The 20,032-nt window shown below is 54.8% G+C and overlaps 1 protein-coding gene across 3 annotated transcripts in view; it reads left to right on the forward strand.

Annotated features, from left to right (window-relative positions):
* Positions 1-1,985: 1,985 nt before the first annotated feature.
* The window catches only part of CHKA (choline kinase alpha), a gene marked incomplete at both ends in the record, with an annotated part of 38,777 nt that continues 20,730 nt past the window's right edge, over positions 1,986-20,032 (forward strand). For all 3 annotated transcript variants that reach the window (XM_084235570.1, XM_084235572.1, XM_084235571.1), the window contains 2 exons: positions 1,986-2,305; positions 15,741-15,852. In XM_084235570.1, coding sequence (XP_084091696.1) covers positions 1,986-2,305; positions 15,741-15,852 — 432 coding nt within the window. The remainder of the gene's footprint in view (positions 2,306-15,740; positions 15,853-20,032) is intronic.

Here is a 20,032-nt window from a genome sequence, read left to right on the forward strand (position 1 = left end):
GTCAAGGGTCACGAGCATATTTATCCTTCTGGGTTTCCCCTTTCGGATAGTGCTGTGCCTGGCACTTTTCCTGGGCCTGCCCTTCCTGGCAAGTCCTCCCCAGGAGAGGAAACGGTACTATGGATTTTACGCTGGAGGCAGAGGTCAGCAGCCTGGGGCGCTGGCTGCCCTAGAGGCTTTCTCAGCCTTTCAGAGCCAGCTCAAACACCCTGGGAGGCTCTCCCATTCTCTGGGCCGATTTAATCTTTTCTCATGTAAAACTTATCTTTTAGCATCACCATTGCCAAACTTTTCCCTCCTCACCCCGTGGTGTGAGGTGAAAGCAGTACCCCTGGCGCTGAAGGCCGGGCCTCCGGGGCATCCTAGCAGGAGGCTAGTCTGATGTAGGTCCGGAAGCTTTGCATCTTGGGAGGAAGAAGCCAGCCCTTCACCTGCCCAGCCCTTCACCTCAGTCAAGTCCAGTCCCTCAGCCTCGGGGGACCCACATTACTAAACGGAGGCAGGAACAACGCAGCTTTCCCAAGAGTCATGAAGCAACAACCTTTTGCTTCCACAGAGAACTGCAACCCCCTAAAGGCCCTGTGGGTGCTAATGGGTGGCCAGGCCAGCAGCCGCCAGGAAGAGTTATTTCACATGACAGAGGCCCAGCCCTTCCTTCTAGTGCTGGAGCCTCCCGTCTGGATTCTCACATTCCTTGGAGATGACCAGCTTGGTGCCAGGGGCCAGTGGGACAAAGGGCTTGTCCCCTGGGCGGGCCACGGGCCCAGCCCCACCTCCCCGCGGGCTAGTATTTTTAGTCAAAGTCCTTGGCGACCTTATCTAAATGGCCTGAGCCGAGCCCTTGCTCTCTCGGCCCCTGGCACATCCCACACCTCGCCGGCTCCTAGGCCCGGGCTGCGCCCAGCTTCCTCCAGCCCAGCGTCCAGCCCCCGCGGGCTCTGCTGGGCAGCCCCGTCCTCGTAGCCCCTTCGTTAAACAGGCCCGTTTATCTCGGCGCAAGCCCAGGCAGGTCCCCTCTAAATGTTAGAGGGCAGCCCCGATACTGAACGGGTCCCAGCCCCCTTCCCTTGGGTGGGGATGATGGGATTTGGGGTTCCCGGTGCCTTTGGCTTTGGCCTGGGGTGGGGGTGGCGTCCACGAAGCCTGTGTGGGATCAGCTCTGGGACCTGCTTTCCCCCAACATAAACACGGAATTTCCGCTGACCGAACCCCCACACTGAAGCCCCCGCGGGCCCCCAAGCCGCCCGGAGGCCCCTGCCCGGCTCGGGCTCGGGGATGCCCACCCCGCCGCCCCGCGCGCGTCCAGACAGGGCGGCGGGGGCGGGCGGGGGCCGCGGCGTCCTCGGGGCCGGCAGCCGGCGCCGCCTCCGCCGGGATCCGGGCCCGCGCCGGCCGCCGCCTCGCGCCTCAGCACCACGGACAGGGGGGCCGGGCCGCGCCGCGCGCTTCCTCCCGGGCGGGGGCGCGGGCCGGGCCGGGCCGGGGCGGGGCGGGGGGCCGGGGCGGGCGCCCCTCGCGCGGCCGAGCCCCGGGCACCGCGGCCCAAGCGCACCCCGGGGCCGCGGGCGGAGGCGCCCCGCCCCAAGGTCGCGCGGAGGGAAGCCGGGCCCGGCCCCCCAGGGCCCCGGCCGCGATGTCCGAGGGCTCCCGGGAAAGTCCCGCCCCCCAAGAGGAGACCCCTGCGCGCCCGCCGGCCCCGCGGGCCCCCCCGCCCCGGGCCCCGCATCCCCGCGCGCCCCGCCCCGCCGGCCCCGCCCCGCGCCGCCGGCCCCGCCCCGCGCCGCCGGAGCCAATGGGGAGGCGGCGTGGCGGGGGCGGCGGCGGTTGTGATGCGGCGTCGCGGCGGGCGCCGGCCAATCGGCGGCGAGCGCGGGGGCGGGCTGTGACGCGGCGCCCCGCGTGCGGCGCCGTAGAGGAGGCGCCGCGGCCGGCGGGCACAGGGCCGCCGCCTCGTCCGCGCCCGCCGCGCCCCGCGCCCGCCGGGCATGAAGACCAAGTTCTGCAGCGGGGGCGAGGCGGAGCCCTCGCCGCTCGGGCTGCTGCGGGGCTGCGGCGGCGGCAGCGCGGCCGCGGCGCCCGGCGTGGGGCCGCCGCGCGGCGCCGCCTGCGACCCCGAGCCCAAGCCGCCCGGCGGCCGGCCGCCCCCGCCCGCGCCCCCGCCCCCGCCCGCGCCCGCGCCCGCGCCCGCGCCGGCCGAGCAGCCCGAGCCCCGCACGCGCCGCCGGGCCTATCTGTGGTGCCGGGAGTTCCTGCCCGGCGCCTGGCGCGGCCTCCGCGAGGACCAGTTCCACATCAGCGTCGTCAGGTCGGGGCGGCGGGCGGGCCCCGCGGGCCGGGCGGGTCGGGTGACGCGGGGGGCCGGGGGCGGGGCCGGGCGGGTCAGGTGACGCGGGGGGCCGGGGCCGGGGGCGGGGCTGCCCCCCAAACTGCCTTTCCCGAGCCCCGCCGCCATCCCGCCGGGCCGCGCCGTCCGCGCGCCCCGGGGACCCGCCGCCCCGGGGGGCAGGGGCGCGCGCCCAGGGGTGTCTGCGGCGCTGGAGAAGCGCCTCGGGGAGTCCTTGCGGGGTTGGGGGGGCCGCGGCCGCCCTAAGACGCCGCGCTCGTGACGCCCTCGGGTGCCGGGGCCGGACCCCCTGAAACGCTGCGGCGAGCGGGGCGCGGCCGCGGGACCCCGGCCTGTCTGCAGCTGCCGCCCAGGCAGCCCTCGGGGCTCGCGGGGCCCCCGCTTGGGCTGTCACAGCGTCGGTTTTTCTGCTCGTTGCTTTCCTGGGGAGCGGACGCCCGGCTGCCCCCCGGCTGTCGGCAGTGAACCCCACATGCAGTTTCAGTCACTTGATTCTCCCGTGCGCAGCCCACCAGAGCCTCTGCAGCAAGATTAACCAGCCCCGCCTGCCCTCTGTGCCGCTCGCCTGTCTCAGAGGCGTCCGGCCCGGAGAGTCCAAGGCAGCTGGTAGAAAGCAGAGGAAAGAAAACCCGAGGTGCGTAGCTCATGCCGAGTTGCCTCAGGAGACACCAGAGCTTTGTTTCACCCGTAGCTGGGCCTGACGATGCCCAGAGACAGGACAGAGGCCGCCCCCGGTAATGAAAGGAGCCATCCCCGTGAATGTCGGCCCCGGGCCAGTGCCTGCTAGCCTGGACCATGCCCACACCCTGGACGCAGCCTCCGGGCCTTCCGTGAAGGTTGCTCATCAGTGAAACCTTTGTTTTGCTCAGATGCGTCATTTTAAAAGCATGGAGGATGTCCTGTTTTTCTCCAGGAATTGGAAGCCTTGGGAGACGTAGCTTTCCTTTTGGCGTGGAGACCATTTTGAGTAATGCGTGGCGTATACCTTGCCTCTCAGTCTTGTTTCCTGGAGTAAACTGTACTTGTAGGATGAGTTTAATAAAGAGAAAAGAGGTGATTTTAGGCACGCGGCGGTGCCCAGCTTGATGCAGACGCGGCGGCACCGTGGGGACAGGGTCACTTGGCTGAAACTCAGTGGCCCCGTCCAGCTGGCTCCTATTCCTGACACTCCTGGTCACTTGTCCAGCCCCCGCTTTCTGCTGTGTGCTGGTCCATGTGCAGTGGCTTGGTGACCTTGCTCTGCAGCTGCTCCCCTCCAGTCTGCCCCACGTTTACCCCTCCTGTTCCTCCCTGCCCGGGGAAGGTGCTTCTCCTGCTTTCTCCTCTTGAGGCACCTGCTGGCCCGGAGCCTGAGCACTCCCAGGCTCCCCTCCTCTGCCCGCAGCGGCAAGTGAGGCCTGGGGAACTTTTTCCCACCAGACTTTCTTTTCTCTGCCCCTCTGCTGCTTTGGGTCCAGGCCTGCCCACAGTCCTTGCCTGGAGCCTGGGCGCGGGTGCCCAGGGGATCCTTGCACTTGGCGTTCCCCTCCAGCCTGGCCTGTGGCCTGGTGCCAGGGGTTTGTCAACACCCATTTAGAAGTGTACGTGGCTTCCTGCTGCTGGAGAAGAGAGTCCAGCTGCTTCCCTGCTCCTGACGAGGGCCTGGGCCTACCTTTCTACAGTGGTTCTTTTTTTTTTAATTGTTTTAGAATCACTCTTTCCCTTTCATTGGGAGCATTTCAGGGCCTGCCGTTCCTGAGTGAGCCTTATGTTTTCTGTCTCCAGGCCTCTCTGCTGTGCTCTCTGCTTGGCAACCTTGGGCTCCCTTCTGGGCCTAACTTACAGAGAACCAGAACTGTCTTCTTTCTCATTTATGTCTCTCTCCTTCAGCTCTTCCTCGCACATAGCTTTCCTGCAACTCTTGCGTGAGATTGAACCCCCAGAGGGCGCATCATGCTCATCTCTGTGTCTCCTGCCCCAGACTCATGCTCGGCTCCCAGTGGGCACTGGATTTTATCTGAGGGTCTGTGCTGTTCCCCCAAGGGCTGACAGGGATCTTTGTTATCAGACTTGTGGTTGCCCTTGGGAGTATGAGTGGTGCGGGCAGGAGCGGGGTCACCTAACGTGTAAACTGCCCCTGCCAGGCCGGTTCCTCAAAGACTCAACCAGGCCAGTCTCTCAGCCTAACCCTGGCCCTGCCTCCCACCCCTCCAAAGGTTTGTTACCACTCTCATTGCCTTACAAAGGCACATTCAGCTGTGAAATGAAATCGCAAATCTTGCAAAAGTGTGAGATTACATAAAGTTTGATGAAAGAACTGTTTGAGAACTGTTAAGTCTCAACTCATCCTCAGACAGCCACTGATGGTTGAAATTTGAAGAGAGGATAACGCCCTGTGCCCTTCAGAATAGATCACTTAGGGCCTCCGTGGTGGCGCAGGGGTTAAGACGCAGCCTATGAAGCTTTCCGCAGCCACTGCAGCACGAGTTCCATCCCTGGCCAGGGAGCTACCCACATGGTGCAGCAGACCTCTCCTGACTCGCCCACTGCTCCCCTCAGCAGTGGATTTCAGTCAGTCTGCCTGTTCTGCTCCCCGCTCTATCTCTGGTGAATCCTCTCACCCCCCACACCTCTGGCCTGTACCCCAGTTCTTGTATGCATAAATAAATACATCTTTAAAAAAAAACCAAAATAGATCATTTAAATGTCAAAAGACAGAGACACTTGAAGAGACTGGCCGAGTTCATGAAATTACGCAGTGAAAGTGGAGCAGGGAGTGGGGGTGCTTTATTGGATCTTCGTAAAGGTTTTTGGGAAAATGATACTAAAACTCCCTACTTGGTTTCCTTTTTTGTAGTTGGGTTATGACCAAATTATGTCACACAGGTGAGCTTTAGTTTCATTTTTTTAAGGTAAAGTTTCATTTACACTTTGTTTTTTGTTTATTTAAAGATTTATTTACTTATGCACACAAGAGCCAGGGTACAGGCCAGAGGTGCAGGGGGTGAGAGGACTCACCAGAGACAGAGTGGGGAGCAGAACAGGCAGACTGACTGAAATACACTGCTGAGGGGAGCAGCGGGGGAGACAGAAGAGGTCTGCTGCGCCATGTGGTTGCTCCCTGGCCGGGGATTGAACTTGTGCTGCAGAAGCTGCGGACAGCTTCATAGGTTGTGTCTTAACCCTTTGCGCCCCCAGGGAGGCCCTTGTTTTTTATTTTTTACTGTGAACATTTAGTGCCTCAGATGTCTTCTACTTCAAAAAATTATATACTTTTTTTTTTTTTTAAAGATTTATTTATTTATACAAGCACTAGGTACAGTCAGAAACATGGGAGTGTGAGAGAATTTACCAGAGCCAGAGCGGGGAGCAGAACAGGCAAATTGACAGAAATACACTGCTGAGGGGAGCAGCGTGTGCGGCAGGAGAGGTCTGTTGCGCCATGTGGGACCCTCGCCAGGGGCCAGGGATCGGAATGGCGCTGCAGAGGCTGCAGGCAGCTTTGCAACCCAGCGCTCAACTGCTGCGCCACCGGGGAGGCCCCGTGTGCGGATTTTTATAAGGACGTGAGTTTTCAGTTCATTTGGGTAAATATGGAAGAATGTGTGATGGCCGGGTCGTGCCTGAGCCTATTGCGCCAAGTCCCGAAAAGCTGCCAGACATCGCCCTTCCTGCCGGCAGCGAAGCAGGGCCTGCTGCTCCGTGCCCTCCTGTGCCCTGTGCTGTGGACATCCTCTGGGGGTGTCTGCCGCGTGGCGGTTTGCAGCTCCCTAGTGATGGCTGGTCTCGCCCACCTTTCCTCGGGCTCGCTAGTCTTCTGCGCTCGTCTGCGCCAGGGGTCTCTTCAGACCTCCTGCTGCTGCTGGTGGTGGTGGTTTTTTTTGAAAAAATTAAAGTCTTTATTTCTGGTGGGGGCAACAGAAGTGCCAACTTTATGCGAAGAGGGCGGTACATCATTTCAGGCTCCAGGGCATTGCTGCAGGTATTTCGTGGTTTGCTCAAAACACTCACTGACGCGCTCCAGGTGTTGATGACAGACAGGAGGACCAAAGGGACATGCTAGATACTACAATCTGGGGTACTTTCAGGGCCGGCCACACGGGATCCTACACACCTCTCCAGAGCCCCTCACCTGAGAAGCCGCTCTGGGTACCGGTGACTGTTTCTTCCCTCCCCAGACAGACGCGGCTTGGCCTGGCGCTGCACTTCTCACAAGGAGATCTGTCTGCTTGTTACTCGTCTTCATTTTCCTAAGGTTGGCTTTTTAGAGTTCTTGAATATTTTGGCCCTTTATCAGATAAGTCCTTCAGATATTTTCTTCCAGTTTGTCTTTTCGTGTCCTTGCCAGTGTCTTTTGCAGAGAGGTTTTCGATGTTGGGGAAGTCTAACCTGTCGGTGGCTTCTTGTGCATGGTGCCTTTCGTGCTGTGGATGGAAAGTCTGCCCTGCTTCCCGAGCTGCTCTCCTGTGGCACCGCCTAGGGTTGCATTTTACACTTAGTCCTGTGATCCACTTTTGAGACAATTTTTGTGGGGGAGGTCCCACTGTTCGAACACCCTTTGTTGAAAAGATTGTTCTCTCTCCTTCGAATTGCCTTTGCTCCTCCGTCAGGTCAGCTGTTTCTGTAAAGCAGTGTTGGGGATTTCTGTTGTACGCAGTGATCTGTCTGTTTTGCCAGCACACACTGCCCTGTTGCTGCCGGTGTAACATGTCCTCCGTCTCACGTGGCTCGTCCTGAGACTTCACTCTTCTTCAGTCCTGTGCTGGCATTCCGCGCCCTTTGCCTCTCCATGTGAATTTTAGAATCCGTTTGTCAAATCCACAAAATAACGTGTTGGGATTTATTTTGGTTGCAACTGCACGGCCCTGTGGGTGGAGCAGAGAACTCACCTCGTGACGACGTGGCGTCCCCATCTGTGGACGTGGAGGCGCTCCGTTTACCTGGTTCTTTGATGTCTTCCATTTGTTCTGTGCTTGTCGTCATGCTCTGATGCATGCTTTGTTAGATTTATCCCTAATGTTTAACTTTTTTGGCGGGGGGTGGGGGTGGGAGCTGTGCTAATTTAAATTGGTAATGCATTTTTTTAAAAAAGATTTATTTATTCATACAAGCACTGGGTACAGTCAGAAGCGCGGGAGGGTGAGAGAATTCACCAGAGCCAGAGTGGGGAACAGAACAGGCAGACTGACGAAATACACTGCTGAGGGGAGCAGTGGGTGCGGCAGGAGAAGTCTGCGCGCCATGTGGGACCCTCGCTGGTGGCCGGGGATTGAACCAACGCTGCAGAGGCTGCGGGCAGCTTCGCAGCCCAGCGCTCAACCTCTGCGCCACCAGGGGAGGCCCGGTAATGCATTTTTAATTTTAATTTCTACTTGTTCATAGCTGGTTTAGAGGAAACCAGTTGCCTTTTGTATGTTATCCTTGTATCCTGCAACCTGCCCTAATTGCTGATTAGATCTGGAGGTTTCTTTCCCCAGTTTAGAGTCTGGCTTGTCTAGCTCCTGTACTGATGGCCATTCTCCTTCCTGGTGTTCCTTGTCAGGGAGCCCTGGCCACTAGCCTCACCCCCCACCCCGGACCTCCCGTCTGTTGACTGGCAGGGAATCTCATGCTGCCCCAGCCCTTGAAGCCTTAGCTTTCCAGGAGTCATCTTGCATCTGGAGGAGAGGGTGCTTACACGGCCTTCCGGGCATACTTGCACATCTCCCTGTGCCTGAAACGCCTGCTGTTGAGATCACAGTGGTAGTGAGGAAGGACTGAGAATGCTGAGGCCCAGAGGAGGCGCGGGCAGGAGAGAGTGGACACCTGTGGAGAAAGTGGGAGCACCCCTGAGCCCTGACAGGTGCAAGGACCTTTCTGATAGGGAGAGTGGGCAGAGTGGCATGCTGTGTTCCCAGGAAGTGGTATTTTAGGAACACTTCCTGAGGTGACCTGAGGGCTAGCTTTGAGGGGAGACAGACCAAGAAGCCCAGCGGTGAGAGAGGAGGCTGTCTGCTGGGGTAGGGAGGACTTGCATTTGGGCAGAAACAATGAGAATGGAAGAGAGGGAAGGATTTGAGAGCAGGTGACTCTGCTCACTCTGGGCAAGTGAGAAATGCGTGTGCTGTTGAGAGGCAGGCAAGCCCAGAGGGAGAGGTGGTGCTGAGCAGGGTGCAAGATGGTGGGCTGGGAACCGGCCAGGGGATCGGGTGGCGCTCCATGGTCTGGACAGGAACACAGTCATTGAGAGGGGAGAGGCAGTGCTTCTTGCCCAGCCCCAGGTAACATCGCACGTCCCTGTTCTTGCTCGTATAGCCGGCGGTGGCGCCCTGGCACCCCGTGGGTAGAGGGCAGGGGTGCCGCAGGACACCCAGCCGTGTACAGGACCCGCCCCTTCTCCCCCAGCTCAGCCTGCAGTCCTGGTCACTCTCCTCCTGGCTGCTCCGGGACTGGCCTGGCATCGGGTGCCCGGGGGGCGCAGCTGTGCCGTGAGCGCCGCTGTATTTCACGCGAGAGATCGACTGCGGGGCATCAGGAAGTTGCCCAAGTCCTCGCAGATTCTGCCCGCGTTCCCGGGAAGCCTGTTCTCTTGATTCTGCCCCGGCTTGGTGTTCAGCGAACTGGGGGATGCCCCACTCCTGTGCCCTGTGTGCCGGTGCTGTCATTTTACTGAAGTAGGTTTTTTTCTTTTGAATCCAGCTGTGGTTGTTTTCAGTTGAGTTTTTGATGCTTAGAAGAAACTTTGCTAAAAAGAAAAAAGAAATTTTGCAAAAACTCACTTCTGCGGGATCCCCTCCCGCGGAAGAACTTAGGTGAAACCAATCTGGTCCTTGTTCAGCACGGTCAAGGCGCCGAGCACGCGGGAGGGACACGCTGCACCCGCTCCCCCAAGAAGATTGCTGCAGATGACGTATCAGATGCTAAGAAGATTGAGTGCCACAAACACAATGTACTGTCGTTCCTGCCGTAGCAACAACTACCCCCTGTGTTTCTACATACCCTCTTGCTGACCTCTGTAATTTTAAATGTTTTTTCTTCCTTGTATTGCTTTTATTCTCCTAAGTTAAGGTATAATGGTGTAATGAGTCAAAAGTTACTGTTTAATGTATAACCACAAAAAATTCGGCTACCTGATATCCAGTTAACAAACAAGTTGACAATTATATATGAAGAATAATATAGCAGCTTCCTCCAACAGTCAACACATCCCTTAAAATAATCATAAATAAAAAACACTTGTTGGCGATCTCCTTAAAGTAACCCTGATTAATATATATAAGCTTGCAAGCTTTTAATACCAATCAACCTAATATAAAATATTAAAACAGTTAAATAGGCGGCCAGTTCCCAAATAATAATAATAGTAGTACTTATAATTATAATAATAATTATAATATAATTATTATATATTATATACAATAATATTATTAATTTATTATTAATTATATATTATATCTGATATTATTATTAATAATAGTACTTATAATTATAGGGTATAATCAAATAACTAGTTTAACTGGTTTAGGCAGGAACTATATTCTAACCACAAAGAATGTAATCCATGATCAATCATTAGTTAAAATATAACTTGTTGTAATTCTAAGTCTATTATATCGTGTGATTGAATTCTGTTGAGAAAGAATATCATGTCAGTCATTTCTATGGCAAGAAATTGTATGATGTAATGCTTTAAGACATGTATAAAAATGTACGTTGATTTTGAGCACATGACAGTCAGATGTTCACTCTTGAAGTGTGTCTGTCTGTCATTCTTTTGCCGAATCCTTGACCACCCTGCTCAGTCTCTCATCCCTGGGTCGGCCTTGCTAGCCTACCGCTGCGCTGGTCCGCAGCACGCTTCCCCCCTTATTTCATTTGCTGTCTCTATTCTGTGCCATTTTGGTATCATGTGTGTTCTCTTCCCACACACCCCACCCTGTGGACTTGAGATTCCTTTTCTTGCTGTGATACTGGTTATGGTTATATTGCCATTTTTATTTTCTTTCTAGTCACTTCGACTTGTTGATGGTGCTCTTGAAACTCCTGGACCCAGGCCCTATACCTCAGGGCCGTCGGCTGGGCTGGGTGCTGTCTTGCTGGCGCCCGGTGTCTCACTGGTGGACAGTGGCTTTGTGCTTGTCCGCAGGCACGGCTGGTCGGGTGCGGGCCTGGTTGGTGCGGGCTTGGTGAGGTGCATTATTGAGCAGGTGAAAAGCCTCTGGGGCCCAAGCAGCTTCAGGTGTGCTGTCTGAGCAGTGGGCTGACTCAGCCCAGGTGAATCCCCTTCCAAAAGGTTAAAGTGCACAAATGGGGCCTCCCCAGTGGCACAGCGGTTGAGCGCTGGGTTGCGAAGCTGCCCGCGGCCTCTGCGGTGCCGGTTCGATCCCCGGCTGCTCCCCGGCCACCTGAGGAGGGTCCCACATGGCGCGCAGACCTCTCCTGCTGCCGCTGCTCCCCTCAGCAGTGTACTTCGGTCCTTCTGCCTGCTCTGCTCCCCGCTCTGGCTCTGGTGAATTCTCTCACCCTCCTGCGCTTCTGACTGTACCCAGTGCGTGTATAAACAAACGAACAAACAAACAAATAAATAAAACATGCCTCTAAAAAAAAAAAAGTGCACGAATGTGTTTGAGCAAAGGACCAGGAAGCATTTGCATACATCCGTACAGGAGCCAGCCTTAAAGGGACGGTCTCCCGTGCCACCCGCGGGGCGAGGGGTGAGGTGGCGTGGCAGCAGTGCAGTAGCCTGTGTGAGCTCCCTCGGGGGTCAGATCCACGGAGACAAAGCAGACTGGGGGTGCCAGTGTGGAGGGCGGGGTAGAGGCTGGTGTTTAATGGGCACAGGGATCCGTTTGTGACGGAGAATTCTGGAAAAGGTGGACATGGCTAATTAGTGTGTTACGTATAGTTTACTGTAATTTCAAGTTTGTAAAAAAAAAAATAGGTATTTGGCATGAGGAACAGTATATTCAAGACCTTGAGTAAACCCCTTTAGGCCTGCTTGGTCTCCAAACACAGGAGACAGGTCAGTTGTGGAGCTGTTTGTATACATGATGCTGGATGAAAGATGCTATCAGGGTCACCTGCTACCTGCTTGGGTGATTTCACTCCAGAACTTTCGACCATGATCTTCTGTCAGATAAAGGGTTTCCACACTTTCCTAGCTCTGAGGCTCTCACCTCTCCATTCACCTTACAACTTTTTCAGCAAAAATGACCAGCCAACTGCTGCCCACCACAGACGCCGTTCTGAGGACGGGATGGGCATTGGCCAGGGCCTGAGCCGCTGTGCAGAAGCCCCAGGCTCTCACCATGTTGGCTTTGCCCTTTGATGTCCTCTCACACATGGAGTTGATTTATGGTCGGCATGAACTCTCCCTTGAATAAGTTTTTTTTTTTTTTTAAAGATTTATTTATTTATTTATCCATTCATTCATTTATTTAATTATACAAGCACTGGGTACAGTCAGAAGCGCGGGAGGGTGAGAGAATTCACCAGAGCCAGAGCGGGGAGCAGAGCAGGCAGAAGAACCGAAGTACACTGCTGAGGGGCGCAGCGGGCGGCAGGAGAGGTCTGCGCGCCATGAGGGACCCTCCTCCGGTGGCCGGGGAGCAGCCGGGGATCGAACCGGCGCTGCAGAGGCTGCGGGCAGCTTCGCAACCCAGCGCTCAACCACTGCGCCACCGGGGAGGCTCTCCCTTGAATAAGTTTTCAGGGCTGGTTCCTGATGGTGGTTTTGATGTTGTTGGCCAGTAGGTGAACAGTCTGGGGGGGTTTGACACTGTGGCCTCCTGGCCAGAAGGCGGGTGACCCACCTTTAGAGGGAGGGTGGCCCCCCAGAACCTCCTCTACTGCTCACGGTAGTGCTGGGCTTTTTGTGCCAGTGGGGGGCGCTGGTGCTGCCCCTGGCCTCCCAACACGTAGCCAGGCCTCAAGGGTGGCAGACTTGTGTTCCCCAGAGGGGTTTCCTCTTTCGCTTAGTTGGGGGGTGGTGAGGGGATCTCCATTTTACCTCTCTTCCTGAAAGTCTCCAGACCAGTGGCACAGCTGCACACTAACTGGACGGTGTGCTGGCCGTGAGCGAGCAGGCCCGGGAGGGCATTGTGGTAAGTTCAGAGGAACTCGATTGATTTTGGGCTTTGCCACATCTCGGAGTTTTGTGCTGTAGGCAACACGTCAGTTTCTCTGAGACGCCTTTTCGTGTGGGACTGCTGGCTTCTGTTGGAAAGGCCACTTCGGTGAGGACGGTGGGGCAGAACAAGTCCGTTAGATAAACCTAAAACTTTCTTTGCCATGGGTAGCCACCATTTTGAATTGGTATTAAAACTGTTTTTGAAACTCTTCAGATCAGAATTTTGAAGTCTTTTGTAACCGGTGTTTCGGTGTAAGCGACGTGGGTGCTGGAAGCTTCAGAACTGGTCGCTTTGAACGAGAACAGTCTGCCCGCCTGGGCACCCACTCGGACCACGTGCCTGGAGCACTTGGGTCCATATTCGACTTGTCATTTGGATGACTTGTCACCCTAAGAAGACTTTGACACTAGGAAGGCATGAGTCACCTCAGCTGGGAGAACTGGGGTGGGAGGCGGTGTCTAGTGCCAGGCTTTAGTTCATGGAGTGGCTTTTGTTTTGAAAACAAGAGTGGAGCTTGCTGAGTTCCTCTTTACGTGGTTCACTGAGAGATCCCATTTCTGGGCCAGCAAAATTTCTAGTTCATCTGCTGTTTTAGATTTTCTTTCTAATTTTTTTTAAAGATTTGTTTATTTATGCATACAGGATCTGGGGTTCAGGCCAGAGGCGCGGGAGGGTGAGAGATTCACCAGAGACAGAGTGGGGAGCAGAACAGGCAGACTGACTGAAACACACTGCTGAGGGGAGCAGCGGGCGAGACAGAAGTGGTCTGCTGCGCCATGTGGGTTTCTCTCTGGCCAGCCAGGGATCCAACTCATGCTTCAGAGGCTGCGGATTGCCTGATAGTACGGTGTTTAACCCCTTGCGCCACCAGGGAGGCCCCTTTTCTGCATTTTTTAAAAACTTTTTAAAAATGATTTATTTATTTATGCACACAAGAGCTGGGGCACAGGCCAGGGATGCTGGGGGTGAGAGGATCCACTAGAGACAGAGTGGGGAACAGAACAGGCAGATGGACCAAAATCCACTGCTGCGGGAGCAGCGGGCAAGACAGGAGAGGTCTGCCCCGCTATGTGGGTTGCTCCCTGGCCAGCTGGCGATTGAGCTCGTGCTACAGAGGCTGTGGATTGCTTTATAGTGTGGTGCATAACCCCTTGTGCCACCAGGGAGGCTCTCCTTTCTGCGTTTTTAAAAGCTCTCCTTTATGTGCTGTCATTTGACGAGTTGCTCGTCTTAATTGTAAGTTAATTCTTGATTAGTTGTACATGAGAAATGGGCGTGGTTATTTCCACACCTCCCCGCACTCCTGTGTGTGCATTTGCTGTGGGAGGTGTGGGGCCTGTGGTGGATGCGGGGTGCTCAGCTGGGTGGGCCGCTTCCCCCCCCCCCCCCCCCCGGCCTGGCTCACCTGTGGTGCTCGCACACTAAGTGTGTTCTCCTCACTGGGTTTGATAGTTTGCGTAGGTGAGTAGCTCATGCCTCCCGCACTGTGGCAGTGTGAGTTACAAAGCTGTTAATGTTGAGCCTGGGTGATGAAAAGCATGTTGTTTCAGACTTGCTGAAATCCTTGCGAGTTCCTGGGCTTCTGGTTGGGAGGAGTTGCCGCAAACGACACGGTGAAGTGGACTGTGTCATTTTGCTCATTTCTGGCATTTCTTGCCACTTGCCTTCCTGTTCTTACTCATGTTGTCTCATTGGTAACTGGCCTCTTCCTGGGTGTCCTTTCACAATTTGGGGCCTCCTTGACAATGCCCTTGCTTGATTTATTTTGACATCAAAAAATAATCACCGTTTTCCGTCCTTCCACTGACGCCTGCGGCCCACAGAGGCGCAGGAGGGTCTCTCCCCGGGCATGTCTGCCCGGCAGCTGTGGGCTCTGGCAGGAGTGCGGGTGAGCTCTGAATGGGGTCACACAGCTTAGACAGAACAGTGCTGCTTCTGTTTGCTCCCCCGCCTGCGCTCCCCGCCGTGTGTGACCGGAAGGAGGCCTCGCGGTGTGGTCCTGCTGCCAGCCCCGTCTCCTGGAGCCTGTCGCCTGGGCTGGGTTGCCTGGTAGCCAGAGCTCTTGGCTGGTGGGTGGTGCAGTGGAGTCTGGGGGAGGCGCTGGTGGGGTACAAGAGGTGACAGCAGCTTGGGGGGAACACCCAGGGCTTTCTCCCAACTCATCTGCCCTCCCTGTTAGACTTGCTGAGGTCCCTGATACTCGTGATGGTTTTTCTTTTGAATAAGGCATTGAAGAAAGATTTTTAAAAGATTTATGTATTTATGCATATGAGAACTGGGGTACAGGCCAGAGGTGCGGGGGGTGAGAGGATTCACCAGAGACAGAGTGGGGAGCAGAACAGGCAGGTGGACCGAAACACACTGCTGAGGGGAGAAGCGGGGAGACAGGAGAGGTCTGCTGCGCCCTGTGGGTAGCTCCCTGGCAGGGGATCAAACTCAGGTCTCAGCATCAAACTCAGGCCTCGGTGACTGGCAATAGCTTGGTAGCACTGAGATTTAACCCCTGCACCACTAGGGAGGCCCCATGTTTTTGTCTAGGACATTTTTGTCACCTCAGAAAGACACCCTGTCCTCTCTGACTTGCTGTCCAGCCCTCGCAGCTTACCTGCTGCCTGCCTCCGTAGCTCTCCAGTGCCGGATGCCTCGTGGGGAGGAATCACAGACCACGTGGCCTGTTGTGTTGGCTTCTTGCAGTTGGCATCGTGTTTTGAAGGTTCATCATGTTGTAGCGCGCGTCATTTTACAGTTGTGGTGAGAGACATAGCATGACAGTCCCCGCTCTGGCGGTCTTGCGGGGTCAGCTCGGTGGCAGGGAGCCGCGTCCATTCATCCTCTCGTGTTGCAACCCCGTTTCCGCCATCAGCAGTTAATGTCACACGTTTTGGGGGAAGCCTGTGAGTCAAAACCCTGGAACGAAGGGGTCTACCTGGGAGCTGCTCTTAGGTGGAGGAGCCAGGAGGTGCCGTAAAGGTGACCCATGGGGGCTACCGTGGGAGCTGTGGATTATCGCGGACCCAGTGGGCTCTCAGGTCCTCCTTCCAGAGGCAGGTGCCTGGATAGGTCTCACCTGCAGTCGAGCCAGAATGTGCCCCAGAAAGACAGCGCTGGTCTTCGGTGTGGCGGGCGGGATCCCCCGGGGCTTGTGCTTGTGGAGAGACAGGTCTGTGTGGCAGCTGGCCCCCTGGCGGGCGAGAGGGACCCCCGAGAGGAGCCGAGCTGGGAGGCCCCGACTTCCCAATGCGCTTCTAAGGAGAGCGACGTCGCGTACCTCCAGAGCACAGACACTTACCTTCCTTGTCTTTCCACAGAGGTGGCCTGAGCAACATGCTGTTCCAGTGCTCCCTCCCTGACACCGTGGCCCCCGTCGGTGACGAGCCCCGGAAGGTGCTCCTGCGGCTCTACGGCGCCATCCTCAAGATGGTGAGTCCCGGGCAGCTGCTCCCAGCCCCACTCCTCCCAGCCTCAGGGGCAAGCGCTCCGCGCGGTTGTGGGAGCTGTTTCCACGTGACGCTAGAGATGCTTTAGTGTGTGGCTTGGGACTTCCCTGGGCCTCGCGGCTTGACTTCTGCTTCCATTTCAAGTGAATTTCTGTTCACTTCTTATTTATTAGGAAATGAGTATAAATATTCCCAATTTTATACCCAGAAAAAGTTTAATGTTGGTTAAATCTTTCCTAGTGCTTGATGATGCTTGGGCTTTGCACCTGTTAACATTTTTGACTAGCTTGTAGAATTCTGCGTGAAGAAGGCGTGTTTTGTAGCAGAACTGAGAAAGCTGTGACGCGTAGGCCCAGTGGCCAAAGATCGGTCTCTGTGGAGCTGATTTATGCATCACCTTCCTTTGAGATGTCTTTAAAACTTAGAAATTGTTAGATTCATAATCTTAGTTTTTATATTACTTAATCACTTTTCTGGTAAAATGCCTTAATTGTTAAATTATCTTAACAAGTATAAGATCCCCTAAATATCTGCGTCATTTTAGCATTTTGCTGACCATATATACAAACATTTGGTCGATACATTTCTGGTAGAACTTTGATAACATTTAAATTTTCTTTGAAAGGGCCCATTTTTAGCCTCCCTGGTGGCGCAGCAGGTTGAGCGCAGTGCTGTGAAGCTGTCTGCAGACTCTGCAGCGCAGGTTTGATCCCCGGTCATCCAGGGAGCTACCCACATGGCAAGCAGACCTCTCCTGTCTTGCCCGCTGCTCCCCTCAGCAGTGTATTTTGGTCCGTTTGCTGTTCTGCTCCCTGCTCTGTCTCTGGTGAATCCTCTTACCCTCCCGTACCTCTGGCCTGTACCCCAGCTCTTGTATAAAAATAAATATTGGGCCTCCCTGGTGGCGCAGCGTTTCAGTGCTCGGTTGCGAAGCTGTCCGCAGCCTCTGCAGCGCCGGTTCGATCCCCAGGCTGCTCCCCGGCCACCGGAGGAGGGTCCCACATGGCGTGCAGACCTCTCCTGCAGCCCGCTGCTCCCCTCAGCAGTGTACTTCAGTCCTTCTGCCTGCTCTGCTCCCCGCTCTGGCTCTGGTGAATTCTCGCACCCTGACGCGCTTCTGGCTGTACCCAGTGCTTGTACAAATAAATAAATAAATCTTTAAAAAAAAAAAAAATCAAACCAGAATTAAAAAAATAAATAAATAAATAAAAATAAATCTTAAAAAAAAAATGAAAGGGCCCATTTTTATTTTTAAAGAGTAGTTTTTGACTTAATTTTTTGAAAGACTAGTCCCTTTGAGTTTACTCTAAATAGCTGGCTGTTTCCATGTCTGTGATCATTTGATCAGATGTTTCCTAAAGTTAATGTTGGCTGCCTAGTTCCTTTGAGACATTGTCATGATGTGGGAGCCCTCCATTGGACCGCCTCCTGACCGTCTGACGGTGGGCGCTCGGGCCTGCAGGGCTGGAGCCGGTGAGCAGTCTGGAGGCCGTGGAGCTAGGTACGTTGGCCAGCCCTGGCCCCTTGGTGATGGCGCCGAGCTTCCTGGGCCTGGGGAGGTTTGCCATGCAGCTTCGTTTTTTATTTGAGTTTCAAAGCACAGTTTTTGAAATATCCAATGAATGTCCTCTCGGCACTTTTAATGAGGTCAGTCTTTTTAGCTATGTTTCTTTGAGGGCGGCTTATATTCTCCTTTAGTCACGCCCCATTTCTGCTCACTGGTGGTGTGGGCTTTTGTTTAAGCCACACTTTCAAAATAATTACCAGCCGCTGGGGTTGCATATGATGTAAGACTTGTTCAGATCTGATTTATGAGGCATTTGTCTCTATTTTTTGCTTAAATAGAAGTGTTTGCAGCATGCCCCCCCGCCCTGGCACGGTGCTGCAGTGGCAGAGGTGGTCTGTCTGGGTCTGCCTGCCTGGGATGCCCGTCGCCACATGCAGTGCTGTCCAACTCTTGACATTTGGCAGGTGTGACTATCAATGGAACTTGAAATTTTATTTCATTTTAACTAGCGCAAATGGATGTCGTCCCATGGAGCTGGTGTTGCTGTGTGGGGCGGCCCATCTCTGGAGTGGGAGGCACGGGGTGGTCTGTCTGGGCCCGGTGGCCAGCATGCCCCTAGTGAAGAGTCACCCCAGTTGTCACCATGTCATCCTTTTTGAGAAGTAGCAGCCTAAAAGTACTTTCTTCCAGTGGTGGTACCTTTTTTTTTTTTTTTTTTTTAAGATTTTTTAGTTATGCAAACAAGAACTGGGATACAGGCCAGAGGAGTGGGGGGGTGAGAGGATTCACCAGAGACAGAGTGGGGAGCAGAACAGGCAGAATGACCGAAGTACACTGCTGAGGGGAGCAGCGGTTGAGCCAGGAGAGGTCTGCTGTGCCATGTGGGTAGCTCCCTGGCTGGGGATAGAACTCGTGCTGCAGAGGCTGTGGACAGCTTCATAGGTTGCGTCCTAACCCCTTGCGCCACCCCGGAGGCCCCCAGAGGTACTTTAGTAATATCATTAACTTCAGTAGAAATGTCTGGAAATAGAATTTAATAGAATTCTGCGTCCCTATTAATTTTTAAAGGGAAAAAAAGACTGTTAGGTGATTCAGAAAAATAAATAGAATAGTCACAGCACTTTACGTGGCATCAACTTCACAGGCCATAGACTGGTATATGTTTCACCTAAGTTTGAATTTGGGGGTAGAAGGTGGGGAGCACCCTACGTTGGCTTCTCAGTTGCATTTTTTTTTTTTAAAGATTTATTTATTTATACAAGCACTTGGTACAATCAGAAGCGCGGGAGGGCGAGAGAATTCACCAGAGCCAGAGCGGGGAGCAGAGCACGCAGAAGGACCAAAGTACACGGCTGAGGGGAGCAGCGGGCGGCAGGAGAGGTCTGCGCACCATGTGGGACCCTCGCCCAGCAGCCGGGGATCAAAACAGCGCTGCAGAGGCTGTGGGCAGCTTCCCAGCCCAGCACTCAACTGCTGCACCACTGGGGAGACCCCTCAGTTACATTCTTTTTTTTTTTTTTTTTTTTTGTGGGACCCTTGCCGGCGGCTGGGGAACGAACTTGCGCTGCAGAGGCTGCGGACAGCCTCGCAGCCCAGCGCTCAACCACTGCGCCACCAGGGGAGGCCCCCCTCAGTTACATTCTTATTAGACGAATGTTAGTCTCCATTCCTGAAACTCCGTCTGGGGATGGGTAGAAACTGCTTGAAAGTGTGTCGGGCAGAGAGGGAGGCGAGCAGCGTTTAGCCACCTCACCATTGACTTACTAGACTATAAGCTGAATTTTGTTGCCAAAAATGCTGTTCTTTTGCTTCAGAGTTCCAGCGCACTCTTGGTTGAAGGTTGAACTTAATAAAACTATGAATCCTAGAGCCTCAAATTTAAATATTTTTGGTCCCCAAGCTCTGTAGGGTTTAGCAGGCAGGTGTGGGCAGTTAGGGTTCAGGCTGGACTGATCACCTTGACAGCCCAAGGGCCCACATGGCGGGGCTCTGAACAGTGACGGGGGAGAAGGGCAGCGGAGGCAGAGACGGGGACTGTGGAGTCGAGCCAGGCGGCAGCCGAGCTTTCCTAGAGCTCTGCCAGGGGGTTACCCCACGCTGAAATTCCTTCCCAGGTATTTTCAACATGGTGTAAAATTTTTCTAGTCACTTTTTTCCAGGCCATGGGTGCAATGACACTGTGGTTTCGCAGTTGAGTCCTTGGAGTGAATCTGGCCTGTGGTGGCAGGGCGTTTCCTGTCGGTAGCCAACTAAGCTCTTGTGCCCCTCACACGAGGAGCTCGCCGGGGAAAAGCAGCTTATGAGAGCTGCGTGCATTACGAGACGTGGCGAAGCAAGTACAGAGCCCGCGTAGTAAACCGCATCGCGTTCAGCAGTGTATGAAGAGGAGTCAGAATTAAACACAAACTCAAATACTTCTCATGTAATTTAAATATAATTTATAATTTAAATACAAGCTGAAATTTTTTTTTGCTTTCTAACGTCTTAGAGGAAAACATGCACACGCCTCTACACGCGCATGTGCACCGTGTGAGCACGGCTGGGCCGCCAAGCAGAGACCTGCATGTCTTCTGAGCGTGTTGCTGTTTTTGCTTAATTTTATGCTCCGCCGCCTTGGTTTTCCTCCTCCTCGTTCTAAGCTTGTGAATTTTTTTTT

The sequence above is a fragment of the Talpa europaea genome (genome assembly GCF_964194135.1).
Source record: "Talpa europaea genome assembly, chromosome: 1".
NCBI lineage: Eukaryota > Metazoa > Chordata > Mammalia > Eulipotyphla > Talpidae > Talpa > Talpa europaea.